The sequence below is a fragment of the Camelus dromedarius genome, chromosome 19 (assembly GCF_036321535.1).
Source record: "Camelus dromedarius isolate mCamDro1 chromosome 19, mCamDro1.pat, whole genome shotgun sequence".
Lineage (NCBI taxonomy): Eukaryota > Metazoa > Chordata > Mammalia > Artiodactyla > Camelidae > Camelus > Camelus dromedarius.
The window spans coordinates 10,084,118-10,099,615 of record NC_087454.1 but is presented as its reverse complement, the minus strand read 5'-3'; the positions used below and the strand labels follow the sequence as shown (position 1 = coordinate 10,099,615).

The 15,498-nt window shown below is 56.7% G+C and overlaps 1 protein-coding gene across 6 annotated transcripts in view; it reads right to left on the bottom strand.

The window, feature by feature from the left end:
* The window catches only part of JARID2 (jumonji and AT-rich interaction domain containing 2), a 228,191-nt gene that overhangs the window by 1,438 nt on the left and 211,255 nt on the right, over positions 1 to 15,498 (bottom strand). For all 6 annotated transcript variants that reach the window (XM_031435169.2, XM_064476215.1, XM_064476214.1 and 3 more), the window contains 9 exons: positions 13,959 to 14,051; positions 11,091 to 11,209; positions 10,940 to 11,010; positions 10,192 to 10,306; positions 8,021 to 8,126; positions 6,901 to 7,083; positions 6,331 to 6,461; positions 5,588 to 5,771; positions 3,098 to 3,205 (listed from right to left, as the gene is read on the bottom strand). In XM_031435169.2, coding sequence (XP_031291029.2) covers positions 3,098 to 3,205; positions 5,588 to 5,771; positions 6,331 to 6,461; positions 6,901 to 7,083; positions 8,021 to 8,126; positions 10,192 to 10,306; positions 10,940 to 11,010; positions 11,091 to 11,209; positions 13,959 to 14,051 — 1,110 coding nt within the window. The remainder of the gene's footprint in view (positions 1 to 3,097; positions 3,206 to 5,587; positions 5,772 to 6,330; positions 6,462 to 6,900; positions 7,084 to 8,020; positions 8,127 to 10,191; positions 10,307 to 10,939; positions 11,011 to 11,090; positions 11,210 to 13,958; positions 14,052 to 15,498) is intronic.

The window sequence follows — 15,498 nt, the reverse complement described above, 5'->3', positions numbered from 1 at the left end:
CGCCCAGAGGAGGCCCCAGGGAGGCTGGGACTGGCCTCTGAAATCTGCGCAGGGATGCCAAGATGCAGCGGTGTGGGAACTAGTTAGAACCACCCTTCTGAGACCGACGCCCTCTACCAGGCACCTAAATAAAACCTGCCTTCTCCGGGAGAAACACGCCTTTTCTCATCTGGAAGCCAGGGAGGCAGGCGCAGAGTTCCTTCCTGATGGGCGCCTCCCAACCCCCGACACTCCGTCCCAGCGTCCAGGGAACCTAGGAACGCCGCCCCTACCCCCGTGGCTGTGAAGTCGAAACAGGTTTGTGTGCTAAAGACAAGAGCATGGTAACGACACAGTCGTGACTGTTCCCTCTGGTCTGCACCTTCCCTGCGTCCATGAGGGCGCTCACCGCAGAGACAACCCAGCGGACCCACAGCACTGGCCATCTGGGAGCTCAGAGGCTGCAGGGGTCCCCGCAGGAAGGGGACGGCTGTAGGGAAGACTCAGGGCCACTCAACTTGCTCCCTGGACGGTGACCAATGCCTGAGCTGCATGCTTTTCTGGCTACTGCGCTCGAGCCTATTAACCTGGTCTCATGCAAATGCCTGTCCATCAATGTTACTCCCTCTGCCTCAGCGAAGCGGAGGGCGACGAGAACCATCAACCTGCTGGCATCAAAAACGTGTATAACTTGAGAACAAGTTGGAACCACCCAGTTTTAAAAGAAACCAGGGGAAGAGTATTAAAGTGGCACATGTCCCATCCCGAGTGCCTCCTCTGAGCCCAAGAGGGACAGACGAATGGACCAGGAGGACACGGGGGCAGGAGGCCACTCCTTCCCTTGAGCCTGAGGGTCAGCCTGGTCCCTGGCCTGCTCTCGAGCACTACAAACGTCTCTGGGCCATTTAAAGCACGTAAGAAACACATCTGTTCCTCCCCTGTGCCACGAGCTGCTTTAAAGCCCAGTGACCTATGGCTGAAGCCACCTCGGCAGCAGGGGGCTGAGCACGAGGAAGCTGGGGCTGTGTCACCCCACGGGCCAGAGGGGATCTGAGTGCTGGGCACCAGGGCTCAGGACAGGAGCTGTGTCTCGTAAGCCATTTCTGAAATCCAACCCACAGTGGAAATTCCACAATTGGAAACAAACTACACGGTTCAACTCAATAGGGAACTTATTTGTGATTTTCATTTACTAAAATAAGTTAGGCCACTGGCAAAGCAGGAGGCTTACAAAACTTTTTTCTCTTCCCTACTCATTAAAACCAATGGTTAAGCTTCAGACTGACAACTGAACATTTTCTCCAGGATTTTGGTGACATCAAAACACCTAGCTACGAAATGGGCTGGCGGTGGGAAATAGCCCACGCTTTGTCCAGCTTCAGGATCGACTTGCGAAGCCCCAGTGCCGCTGGTGGGCTCTGCTAGTTGCCAGAGCTGCTGTGACTCAGACACGACGGTTTATTTTTAACTGTTCTGACATTTGCTGTTCAAGTGAAGAAGCAGGGAGGGCAGAGTGGTTACTGCCTTCGCTGAACGTGCTCTTTAAAAACAAAAGATGCAAAGAGATCTATTCTCAGCTTTCTAATCTTGTAATTTAGCCAAAGGCTTGTCATCAAGTCTGATCACAGCCTGAGCTGCCGCGGACACCCCATCACTCCCGGTCTGCCTGGGCACCTGGGTTGGCCCTGCCCAGGGCTCTGTTGTGTGATGCCCGGATGAGACCAACCTCCCCGGGTCTGTGGGGCAGTGGGGCTGGAGCAGCAGGAGAGGTTCCCACTGCAGACACCACAGGGACGAGGACCACTCTATAGATGACAGCGGGCCAGGCCTGCAGCCGCAATGACCAGGAGGGGTGACAGGGTGCCCATGGCAACCTCAAAAATGACCCCCAAGAAGGGCTCCAGGTCCGGGAATGAGAGGGCTTCTGAGGGGCAGGGCCACGTGTCCCAGGAGCTGCAAGCTTGTACCTAAACACGCAATTGCCGAGCAGCCTGGAAGCACTCAGAATACACGTGGTGAGACACAGGGAGCCGTGTGCTGGCTGCCTCGGAAGTGGAGCCCCGGGGGGCGGGGGCTCTGCCTGCATCCCGCCAGCTCCCTGTCTGCTGAAGAAGTCCCCTCCCCGTGGGAGATCCACATGGACCTGCCTCTAAGGATGGCTGGGGTCTTCAGGAAAGGGTGGTGGTGGCTGGACAGGGCTTTATTCAGAAGGAGAAACAAGCCCCTGGGGAGGACCAGAGCTGGTCCACTGGGTGCAACTGGCTGCAGCTCCTGGGCCACCCCCTGGGCCTCAGGCACCAGGTCCCCTGCTCTGAAGTTCTCACTTGAGAGGAGCCAGTTCACCCCACACTGGCCCACAAATCGGAACAGAAGCTCCCTCCCAAGCCCCGTCAGCCGCACACTGCAGGGCAGGGATGGTGACACGGGCAGAAGTGTGTGAGCATCGTCACATTCCCTGGAGCTACAGTCGGGGAGGCTCCTAAGGCTGCGTCCCTGGCACCCTGCAATCAGGCTACTCTGAAGACACGGAGACCACACAGACCTGGCTCGAGGCCCTTGGAGCCGTGGCCCACGGCCTGGAGGGATGGTGAGAAAGCCTGGCCTGCCCCCACTGACCAGCACTGGAACTGTCACCTCCAGTTGGGGTTTGCCCCGTGGTGGGCACACAGGCAGCCTGCTGGCCCCTCTGCCCCTCTGGGTCTGGGCCCCAGCCCTGGCCGGAGGGGACGGTGCCTCCCCCCATTCCTCAGAAGCCCCGCCAGATGGTGTGGACCCACATCCTGAAACCAAATGCCTTGTGGACCGAGGCGCTGGCAGCCAGCATTGCCAACGGAGAGGCTGCAGGGCTTGGTGGGGAAGCAGAGGGCGGATGGGCTTACTGGGGCATGAAGGAGAAAACTGGAATGAAACCATTTATAAAGGAAAAACGTCTCTCCACCGCTTCCGCTCCTGGTGCGTCCAGGTCAGTCCAACACTGGTTGAACCTGCCCACCGCCCAGTCTGGGACCAAGAGCTACCTCAAGTCAGGCTCTGTCCAGCCTGGAACCCACTGGCCCCATGTGGCCTCAGGCCGGGGACAGTGGCCCCCCGCGGGATGTGCCCGCCCCCCAGGACTGACCTCGTCGTAGCGGTACATCAGCTTCAGGCCGCGGCAGGACTTCTGCTTCTCTACGTGGCGCAGGGCGCACTCCAGGCAGAAGACCACGTTCTCATTCTCCTGCACGACCTTTGGGAGGACAGTGCACCTGAGGCTCTGAAGGGGACTCAGTCACCAAGGCCGGGGACACAAGTTCCCAGGAGCAGAGCAGGGAGGCCGTCGCCCAAGCCAGGGGTGCCCACGACCCAGAAACACGGGAAGTTGCTCTTGGGTTCTGAGAGCTTCTGGGACTTTTGGTTCAAAAACTACCCCAGTGCAAGAGGTGCCAGGAGGTCACACCCTGGACGTTTCAGTGGCTACACATGGTTCTTCTACTCCTGCTCTTACTGGCTCAGTCAGTCCAACCAGTTACACCACGTGGGGAGCGAGTGCCTCTGTCCCAACTCCAACCAGCACGGTTCCTGATCCCTGATCCCCAGCCCCTGTTACCCAAGCCACGTCTGCCTGCAGCTCCCAGGGAAACGATGCTGCCCCAAGGCCACATGGAACCCAAGCCCAGCCGGGGCCCTGGACACTCAGACCTGTTTGTACGAGGAGTTCTCACCCCCACCCTGACTCGCCGCCCTGGGCTCACCCTGTGTAAACAATGGGAGAATGCTGCTGTAACACACGAGATGCAAAAGCTTCACAGCCCTTTTCATAAGGATTTGGGGGAAAGATCTAGGCTTCCTGTCTTCAGTGCTTCTAAGCAAAGACAAGAAAACAAGCCACTGGCATAAGGAAACGACACATCACTCGGGGCTGAGGACAGGAACAGACACAAATATGAAACTGAACAAAAATGCACAAAGCCTCTCCTTCGTAACCCAAGCAATGAAAAACATATATAAATAAAACCAGTTTTTACCTATGAATTCAGGATATATGCTTTTAAAAATAACACCCAGGCTAAGAAATTCCTGGTGACAACTCTCCAGGTACAGCTTTCTGAGGGACATCCTGAAAACGAGCCCACAGGAAGGGACCAGGGCCACATGAGGTCACCCTGGCTCATGGGAAATGACTGTTTCCCACGAGAATAACCCTCTTCCAACACAAAAGGAACAGACAGAACTATGTGGCTTTTATGAGTGATGTTTATAAAACACTTCTAAGATCTGGGGAAATTCTTACAGCTTTTTTTTTTTTTTAAGACAGCATAGATCTTGATTGTATGTTTTAAAAAGCATCTGGGAAAAGAAAGCTAGATAGAAGAAAACATGGAAATGGATTCATGGTGGTTATGGACTGAATTACCACCCCTCCACCCCAGAAATCATATGCTCAAGTCTTAACCCTCAGTAACTCAGTATGTGACTGTTTGGAGCCTTTAAAGAGATAGATTAGGTAAAAAGAGGTTGAAAGGGTGGGATCCAGTCCAATGACTTACACTCTTACAACAAGAGGAGATTAAGACAGATGCACACAGAAGAAATAAAGTGAGGACAGGAGAAGGCAGCTGTCTGCAAGCCAAGGACAGAGGCCTCAGAGGAAACCAACCCTGGCCACACCATGACCTTGGACTCTCAGCCTCCAGAACTACAAGAAAAGCAACCTCTACTATTCAAGCCAGCCGTCACCGACACTGTCACAATGGCACTGGCAAAATCCTTCAGTCCTTTCTTCCCTCCTTTCTCTGTGTTCTGACCTCTCAGATGTTACAAAGAGCACGTGACTCAGCTGGGAGTGGCCATGGGGCCCCCCTTCTCTGCAGGGCAGCTGGGCAGGTGCCAGGGACACAGGCGAGGCGGCATCACAGTCATGCGGCACATGGCCAGGAGGCCATGTGTGGCTTATAGGGAGGTACATGTAGGATGTTGGTGCCCGGCTGCGTGACGGGTGGGCACCTACTACCTGGGCTCCTCTCTCTGGAGGGAGGACCACAAGGGCGGGGAGAGGGCAATGGCACCCGAGGGCGGAGAGCCACCCTGCGTGGAGCCGGTGCAGCCAGAAAGACCTGTGTCAGGGCAGCGGCCACAGAGCAGGAAGGGACTGGAAGATCAGAGGGGAGGCGACACCAGTCCAGCTAGCCATCTGAGCAAGGTTTTTCGGAGACCCCTCTAGCCTGGGATGGGGTCGGGGTTGGAGCAGTAAGTCCACAATTAAGCCCAAGGCTGAGACAGATAAGTCCCTCAAGGAGGCTGTGGATCGGAGAAAGGCGGCGGCTTAGGAAGGTGAGCGAACAGTCGCGAGGGGGATGCCTTCAAGTCAGGACCCAACATGGAGGCTAGACTAGGAGGTGCAGCCAAGAAGTGTTGGCTTTAACCAGACAGTTTCAGAGTCCTTGGGGCAGTGACATCAGTCATGTGGCTGAATGAAAGCTCAGAGACCAGGGCAGAGACTGAAAATCCCACAGGGGCACCAACTCAGGGAAGGATGGACAGGGACAGAGGAAAGCAGGGCTGGGGGTCCAAGCCGCCAGTCGGGGGGGGGGGGGGACCCTGAGGCGGGAGCAGAGCACGCGGGGCTCACCATGGACAGGTAGCACAGGTGCTGGCAGACCTGACACCTCCTCTCTGAGGTCTCCAGCTGCAGCCACTTCCGAGGCTTCTTCTTGCCGTCCGGCACGGCGCTGCTGCCGTCGTGGCTGCCGTAGCGAGCGGAGGAGTGGAGGCCGGCCTCGAACAGCTGCCGGCGCTGCCGCAGCTCCGTATCCCTGCGCGGACACGCAGGGCTCAGCGGGCTCCTCGGAGCAGCGCCCTCTCGGCCCCGCCTGTGGACCTGTGCCCTTTAGTCTAAAGGCCTCGGGGCTGACCAACTCTGCCTGCGGCTAACACAGGACACAGCGCCAGTGCCCGTCGGGGCGCCCTTCCCCGAGCTGAGGGCAGACGTGATCAACTATCTGCCGGCACCGGCAGCCAAGTCCAAGTGGCGCTCCGGGTGCACTGGGGCTCCCAGCAGGAAGGAGGGGCCCCGGGGCAGGGAAGAGGGTCACTTCAAGTCCTGCCCCGTCTGCTCCTTCACCAGGCCAGGCTCTGATGCCGTGGTGGCCACCTCCTCTCACTGGTAAGGTGCTGCGAGGACCAGTGGGGCCTGGGGCTCAAGGAGCCGCCTCCTGGCCGTTGCCACAAAGGAGGCTAAACTCTGGCATCATCAGCACAAGAGGAAACGAAATACAAGAGCCACACCCAAGTCCTGGCCCACCTACCCACAAAGGCCCGGCTGTACCCCGCCCGGCTGAGCCCCAGCAGGGCGGCGCCTGGGTCTCCGGCTACCTGAGCTCGTCCAGAAGGGCTGAGATGGTACTGAGAGTGGGACCGTTTTCCTTTTTCGCCTCCGCCTGTGCGATCTGGTAGAGTAACTTCTCCATGGAGAATGGCTTAGCTATGTGCCGACGCTTCATTTCCTGAAAGAGGCAGCCACATCCCACAGGGGAGATCTTCACTTCTAGGCAGCTGTCAGGGGTTTTCTTTACCGTGGAGCGGGTGTGATCTGAATTTTCAAATTGTGAATTCCACTGGGGTTCAGAGCAAATGAGAACCACACAACGATCGTGTCTGCCCGTGAGAGACACTGAACACCAACAGTCATCACTCCCCAATGCCAAATGCAGACACAACTTTGAAATGGGCGATTTTTGCCTTAAACATCCTCCGTACTGATCTCCTGATACCGTAAGGGCCAGTAACAGGACTCAGGTGTACCTTCCATGATATACAAACCGCTAACAACTCTCCTTCCCTATGAACACCTCTCAGGCGACTCTCAGGTTTCTAAGGCTCGCTCTGGAATTAAACACATATTACCCACAGACTGGCTCATGTGCGGGGCGCCCGCCCACCTACCTTTGCCGTCTCGAAGCCCATACTTGTCCACTGGGTGGTGGCAAAGTGCACGGTCTCAGAGACGCTGTAGCCGCAGCACACTTTGGACACAAAGGACCCCGGGAAGCAGACGACGAACTGGCCACTCTGCTGCACGGTCCTGTGCACCTTGATCCCCTCTCTGCACAGCACCTCCGGGGAGATCTGTGGAGACCGCGGGGCTGACAAGCGCTCCCGTAGGGCTGCCCACCACCGCCCGCCGTCTGGAGCCCCTTGTGTGAGATCAGCCTCTGACGGCCTCCCGACAGGTGCAGAAACAGACACCTGTCCTCCAGGCGGGGCAGAAGGAGGCAGACCTGCTCCCAAGATTTCTGTTAAAGGTCTGCTTCTCTTTTAGAAAATAAAGATACACAATTCCTAAATGAAGGAGGAAGTCCTACACTGACACAAGTCGGGGGTGGGCAGCACCACTGTGAGCACACAGCCCTCATGCCACACGGGGGCCCGTGTCTCAGTAAGCACCACCAGGGTTGGACTGGGACCCATGTATACCGTGGGGGTCTCCAGAGTCCAGCGGGTCCACAGGGGTACAGGCTGGGCCTGGTCCCCCCAGAGGGGCTGCTGCTCACTCAGAGCAGAGCCCAGAGTGATGTGGGCCCAGCAGGGACAGGAGACCCGTGCAGGGGTCAGCAGAGGCCAGAGCAGCCTTAAGTTCAGGTGTCAGAACACAGCTCAGGGCTGAGAGAGTCCCAGGAACTCGGCAGTGGGGTCTGAAGCCTTTGTGTTTATTTCTGCAACACTCGGTGATCCGGACCCCGTCGTCCAGGGGTCCAGCCCATACTCAGGGCCAACTCCAGCACAGCCCAGTTTCCATTTACATAACAACCAGGCCCCCAAACAGAGTCAGAGGCCAACACGGGCACGAGCCCCATGTCCTTTGCAATCAGAGAAAAGCATTTTAGTTTGTTTCCCATAAAAGAGGGCACTTTGGTTATAATGGACACCTGGAGCATTTATTTTTCACTGTGTTCTTTGCCTCTGCAAGGCAGGTCTGCAAGAAGGCCGAGTCAATGAAACAACTGAGTGGGTTGGGACACCTGACCCCGCCCCTCCCCCGCCCCACACAGCCCGGCCGCCGTACCATGACGTTGCTCTCGAGCATCTGCAGACCTGGGGTGCCGTTGGCTTGCAGCAGGGTGTGCACCACGTCCTCCAGCTTGTTCTCCTCCTCAGCAGGAATGCAATACCTGGGGGTTGGAATCAGAGCAGAAGCAGACTTGAAAAGGACCCTCTGCCTGGGAGCCTGGCCTCCACTCCCTCAAAGAAATGAGCAAACGGTGGCTTGAGGCGCAGGTATGGGAAGGTGGGCGAGCTCACAGATAGCCCCCAGGGTTTCCAGGCCCGCCAGCCTCCCAGGGCAACTCCGCCGCTTCTGCCCAGCATGGCCAAACCACAGCCGTGAGTGGACAGAAACGCTCATCTTTTATGCATCAGCCAAAAAGCCTTCAAACCAAACACAGATGTTTAAAAGCCCCTATAAATCAGATCCAGACACATCTGCAGACTCAACAGCCTCTCGTGAGCCTCCTGAGTTGAGACTTAAGGCTGGGCTGACACTTCTCTGTAGCAGAGAAGACACTGCAGGACTAAGGTTCTGTGCGGGACACACACACAGGACACACAGGAGAACCAACACCACGAGGGCATGGGTAGAGCAAAGGGAGCAGCTGCAAAAGGAGCAAAAAAAGGGGAGCGGGCAAAGGGGTCGATGCTGGGGGCGGGGCTCAGACGACAACAGACCCTGCGGTGGAGCCGAGGCGGGGGCCGGGGGAGATAGTGGGAGAAAACGTGGGCAGAACTTACCCAATAGAAGAATCTGGACCCTCGCTGCAACCCCAGGGAGCGAGGGGACGAGAATTACCTCTCCTGTCCCCAAAGGACACACCTCCCATCTACAACTCGTGATATCCTAGTGCCAGCCAGCATGGCCTCCTCAAGGCCCCCTTCTCTGGGCCCCCCGCAGGCACGTGACAGGGATTCAGGCTGACCAGCGCCCCTCCCAACCCCTAAAGGGAAACTGCCATAGGGGAAACCATTCCTGGGGGAGGACCTGGTTGCTGCTGCTGACGGAGGGGCGCCAATCACCACATTTAAGTTTCTTTCAAATGTTTGTTATTTCAATGCCAACTTAACTGATTTGTGATTTAAATCCAGGGTTTCTAATCTAAATCACGTTTTAAGAAAAACCACACAGCATCAAGTTCTCTGAGTCCATCCTGGCCGCCCCTCCATTCCCATCACTGAGGTTCGAGGGATCAGTCTTCAAACAGCCCAGAAGCCAGCATTTCCCTGCCTCTCACTCACTGGTCAGGCAGTAAAATGACCACATGGGCCATATCCCTCTGCTTTCAGATGAGGAACCAGGGTCCAGTGAGGCCTGGTCACAGACCTGGGTGGGACCCTGTGAATCCAACCCACCCAGCCTGGCCGGCACTGCCCACAGCAGCTTCTCCGTGGGGAATGGTCCCCAGAGGAGAGACACACACGCTCTGAGCAGGACGGTCCAGCCGTCCACCCTCAGCTCTGCCCAAGGCCCCTTCCCCTCCTGGCCTCCACAGCCCAGCAGCCGTGTGGCAGAAGGTCAACCACAGGGCCCTGACCGCTTGCTTCCACACCAACTGCCACTCCCGCCGACGTGGCTGAAAGGCGAGGGGGTTGGGACTGCTGTGACACTGGCTCCTTGGAGGGAGAACATTAGTTCTAAGATTTTGTGTATTTTAATAAAGGATGCCTGATCACTCCATTAGGACGATAAACACATTAGTGTGGGATGGATGCGGTGCTGGGAGACAAGACTTCTGATTATTTATGGTAATTTCCCACCTGCCACCGCAAACAAAGAGCGGAGGACCCCGTCGGATTAGGGCTGGCTAGCCTGACAGCTACGGATCGCGCATGGGAACTGGGCAGAAGGCTTCCCAGGAAGACACACACATGTATCTCTCAGGGCAGGAGCTCCACCTCCAGTAAAACCTACTCTCTAGCCATTGGTGGAGAGGGGGACATGGGCCGTGGAGAGATGCTGAAAACTGCCACTCACACAAACGCAGTCTTGGAAATCAACAACCACGGAAAGAACATCACAGAAGAAAAAACTCAGCAACTGGCAAAAGAAAAATGGCCAATAAGCACAGGAACAGCTCAACTTCCAACGGAGGCAAGAGATGCCAAGCTGAGGAGCGATGACGGGGAGCAGGGGCAAACACGGGAAGGCTGTCAGCCGGCGGGTGCGTGAGGGGCCCGGGTACTCACCAAATGCAGTCAGCACCAGTGTGTAAGTAGTCGATGTAGGGAAGGTGGTTTTGGTCTCGAGACCAGCATGAGGTAGAAAAGACCATGCCAATATTTAGCCAGGGAATTGTCACTCCTAGAACAAAGGGGACAGGGCGTGATGAAGACCAGTGTTCTCAGGGTGGCAGGAAAAGAAATCTTGTCTTCTCCCCAAACAAGAAAAGAGAAACGAGATTCAAACCCAGACAGCCCAGTGAGAAGGCACCTGCTTTTTCCTGCTTATACAGAAACCAAGAACACAGACGCTGTTACGAAACAGTAGCCAAAGAACATCTGAACCGAGGAGCGTGACCGCAGCAGCCGCTGTCAGTCAGCCGCCAGCGCGCTGCAGACCTCCGGGCCGAGAACGCCTGCCCCCGGACGCTGCCGTGCTGGGCGCGGGAAGCGTAAGCCCCCCCACCAGGGTGGAGGCCCTCTCCTCCAGGGTCCCTGCTTTCAGGTCATCTGGTTTCCCCTTCAGCCTGTGAGGTAGCCCTTAGGAGTCCAAATGTTAGCTCTGAAAATACCAATTTCAAAGTAAAAAGCTGGCCATGAAGCAGCTGCCCAGCATTGAGAATCCACAATTTGGTTTACCTTTCCCCACTGTTATTGACTTCAATTATGATCCTAACTCCTCTCTCTTCTCTAAAAGTCAGTCTTCCCAGCACAACCCCTACAGGGCGGCCCCGCCCCTCCGGCTCCCCGCGCGGTGGAGCCGCGGCAGGCTTACCAGGCACAGCACCGAGGTGACGCAGGATGGAGCCCGTGTTATTGGGGAGGACGGTGAGGTTCCATCCGTGTCTGCAGAGGAAAGCACAGGGCGTCACACCCGGGCAGGAGCACCATCCAGTCCCCACACGGGCGAGAGTGTCCGACGTTACCTTGAGAAGGGTTCTGACTTTCCCACCGGGAATCCGCTGCCGTGCGTGTTGGTGTCCACCTTGCCGCAGTGCACAGCCACGTGGCAGTCCTTCTCCTCCACTAACCTCCAGTACTCTTGCTGTGGGGAGAGGGGGGGCGTCAGCACCTCGCTGCTGGGGACACAGAGCCCGATTCGACTGAGCACCACGGCACGGGAACGCTCGACAGAGGGCCCAACGACATCGCAGCGTGCTGGGTGGGAGCCGTGGGCGGCTGGCTGGGGACACGGAGCTTGAGACAGACAGCCGCTGCCCCACGTGAAGCAGCTCTGTTCTCGATGGCTGCGCGTGGAAGCAGCCAGCACCCGCGATGGATGAACAGAAGGCGCGAGGTCCATGTGACGGAAGGTGGCAGCCTTAAAAAGGATGGGAATTCTGACCTATGCTATGACACGGATACACCGTGACAACATCTCGCCAAGGAGAGTCACTCTCACAAGGATCCCACTCTCACAAGGTACCGTGACAGCCAAAGCCAGGGAGAGAGGAATGGTGGTTGTCACGGACCGGGATAGTGGGTATCAGTGTTTAATGGGGCAGAGCTTTAGCTCAGGAAGAGGGAAGAGTTCTGGGGAGAGATGGTGGTGACGGTCACACAACAATGTGAATGGACTTTATGTCCCTGAACTGCACACTTAAAAATGGCTAAGATGGTAAATATTATGTTTTCCCACAATAAGAAATCCTTTATATGAAAAGGAGGGAGAAAACCATAATGGAGGAGGCTGAACACGACCCACGACTGTCCTTCAGTGGAATCAAATCAGCCTCCAGGTGGGCCTCCCGACAGACACAGGCCACACACGCCCAGCCACCAGCAACCTGAGCCCACGCAGGGTCAGCCGGGCTGCACGTGAGGGTCAAACAGGAGAGACGACCCCGCCCCCCAGTTACACAGACGGGGAGGCACACCCAGTAGCTTAAAACGCTGACCAGGTCCCTGTCATCAGCACAAGCTCAACAACCAAGGGCAAAGAGCAGGTGAGGACGGGCTTGGCCAACAGGTCAGAGGGCTGGTTTTCCTTCAGCGACTCCCCAACTCAGAGGCCTCTTTCCATTCTGCCTTCAGTCGTCATTCCAGGAGCACATCACCTTCCCCACCCTGGCCACATGCTCACTGGAGCCACACTCAGGAGGAAGCCTCCCCCAGGAGCACCCCTCACCCCGTGCCGTGTGGCTTCTGCAAAGAGGGGCCAGCCTGGGGGCGGCCAGAGGCCCCACATCAAGAACAAAGTCGAGCATCAAATGCCTGGGCTCCTCACACAGGTGGCCTTGCAGTCACCTGGAATCATAGCAACCTCCGCTGGGTGGATACAGACATGGGGAAGGAAGATGACCCTCCACTAAGAGCAGGGGGTGGGGGGCGCGGTGGCGCTCCAGCTGGTGACCACTGGCCAAGGAGAGGGCCCAGCCCCTTTACAGGATCCAGTAGTTAGCCAGACTTAGACTAAAAGTTTTAATTTTAGCAAAGCTTCCCTTTGTGTTTAGATATTACACAACTGCTAAGCAAAACCCGGACTTTCAGGGAGAATAAATTCCTGAGCAAGAAACTAAAAGAAGCCAAGACTTCCTTGTCCTCTGGACAGTAAAAAACCCTGCACGTTTGGGGACTCCGACAAGGACCGATGTCATAAAACAAAGGTCTCTTTCTCCATCTCAGATGTTCAGTCCCCAAGAGCCACATTCCTTTCCCCTGAGGTCTCTACCACAAATGGCATGAGCGCTCCAGAAGCAACTGTGACAGCCACACATGTTCCAGAATCAGGGCCCTGTTGACATTGTGGCTGATGGACCGTGGCTTTGGTGGAGCCAAATCAGGGGATGTGGTAGAGGTGAGGCCACTGTGTGGTGTTTAAAGATACATCCCAGGGTGCAGAGCTGGGGCAGCCCGCACAAATCAGCAGAGACCTAGGGCCTGAAAAGAGTGATGCCAAAGTCAACAACGAATTCACCAACCTGGGAAACCAGGCCTGAGCACCAGGGCAGGACCTCCTGGGCTTCCCATGGCTACCACCAGAGGTGGGGCCCCACATACCATGGAAGGGGAACAGGCAGCCTGGACACCCGGACTGTCCTGGACTATCCTGAAAGTCTCACACCCAGGAAACCTGGTCAAATCAGGCCCGGGCCCCTGGGTGGTCCACGCGGGGTTTTACCTAGAGAAGGAGGTATACATCCTTCAAGAAAAAGACTGGTCTGAAACCAGCTGTACACCAGAATCCGAGGCTGCGGTCCACATCACTTCCTGCTCAGCCAGCAGCAGCCCTCACCAGCAAGAGAAGCCCACCGGCCTCAGCACCTGGGAGCACACGGCGACTCGGGCGGGGGGGGGTGCCAGGGAGGCAGACAGACAGACCAACCCAGGCTCTGTCCTCTGTCGCGCCTCACACACAACTCCCCCTGATTGGACTGGGCTCGCCGTCTCTCCAACCTCACGCTAAACTCGAAGAACAGAGTTGGCAGAAGCACAAAAATGGCAACCTGCCAATCCCATCAAATAAAAAACAGGAGAGAAAAAGGCACAAATGCGGCTTTAAGGGATTCCAAACATTCTCCTGCATAACAAGGCACCGGAGGGTGGGTTAACCTGGGAGGGGAGAGGGGATGAAGGGGGGGGGGGCGCGGTGAAGGGGGGGAGACAGGGGAGACAGGGAAAGAGGTGGCTGGTGGGGAGGGGGCCACTGCCTCTCGCGGCCTCTGGTTGGGGTGAGTCAGGGAGAAGCCAGGGAGGCTGGCTCACTCTCATTTTACATTTTCCGACCCTGAGTAAGTTTAGAATAACCTAAGTTAAATCTGCTGCCGCGGCAGCCAGAGGACGGCAGCCCTCACCTCAATCTCAGCGGGCGCGGGCTCCTTGCTGAAGCACATGTTCATGATATTTCTTGCTGTTCGGTAAAAAGTCGTTAAAGAAACAGACCTTCCCTGAAAAGAAAACAAAAACAGGAGAGTCAAGCTGAACAAACAAAGCAGGGCCCAGACCCCAGACCCCAACACAGGCCACACCCGTCATGGGCCCCTGGCCAGCCTGTCCCCGGGACAGGGCGCCAGTCTGTGTCCTGAGTTGACACAAGCAGAGGGGGACCCTCACTGCCCACAAAGCAGCTGGAGGCCCCTCGAACACCGTAGAAGCAGCGCAAATCCACCCGTTACCTGGCAAACGGGCTCCCACCTGGAGGCCCAGGCAGCGCACGACTGGAGCCGGGAGCCTGCTGCCAAGGTCCCTGCTTAAAAGCAGCTTTCACTCCGTGGAGAAATGGGCTTAACAAGAGGCAGGACTCCCACGTTTGGCCCACATGTAGGGCGGGAGAAAGGCCAAGGCCAGGGAAGAAACCAACAGCCTCGAAACAGACAGGCTGGGACCGGGGGACCCGTGGAGAGAAACTTGGGGTGATTCCTACACCCACCCTCAGGGTCCTCACATGAGCATCGGCCAGATGTGGCGCCCCGCCTCGTGGACCTGAGTGGACAGGTCCCACCTGTGCCTCCCCAGGGGGGCGGGCAGGGCCCTCAGATGGTCCAGCACCACCCCCAACCCCTGCTGCAGCCCCGGGGCTGTGATGAAATGGCTCCCCACTTACATCGGAATGACTATACTTTGTTTTAGGCACAAGCCCTCCACTCCCTCGCGCTCAGCCCTTGAATGTGGAAGTACTTATTGAGCACCTTCTGTGTACCAGGTACCAGGCCTAGTTCTAGGGGCTGGAGCCAAGCTCAAAACAGACAACATCCCTGGCCTCGGGGTGCTCCCCCAGGAGTGTGTCCGCTGTGAGGCCGCACCAAGTGCAGTGAACCAGCCGCAGGGGGGCAGGGAGGGGCAGGTTCTTCTCGCCTTTGGAAGGACAGTCTCAGCCGTCAGCCCGCGGACTCTGCCCTTTGCTTTTGCTCTTCGGCTCTAAGGGGGGTTCTAACGAAGAGAGAAATTTCTGTACAATTTCAAACTTCTCTTCGTGAGCTGTTCTTTACAAAATAAAACCAGGACCACTAGCAGGGGCCTGATCTTACGACAACTAGAGCAGAATATCTGTAATTCAAGATGACATCCAGCACCCGGCAGTCAACGCCCCACATGCTGCCGGGGCTCAGAACCGGGAGGCCTTGAGCTTCCGGCCCTCAGCACACAGCTGCTACCCAGCACGGGCACCAGCCGCCGCCACACAGCCAGACCCCATCAGGTTTTCCTGATGAGATCTGAAATTACCGTTTACAGAGCATGTTTCCAGAAAAAAACCCATCTTACTCAGATTCACCTCATTCTCACAGAATTGCCCTCCTTATAGAAAAAGTAACAAAAGTAGAAGACATCTAATTTCACAAGCTGGCCATTCGGTCAGGATTTAACAACTGACTGCAACTGAAGAGATTCTCAGGC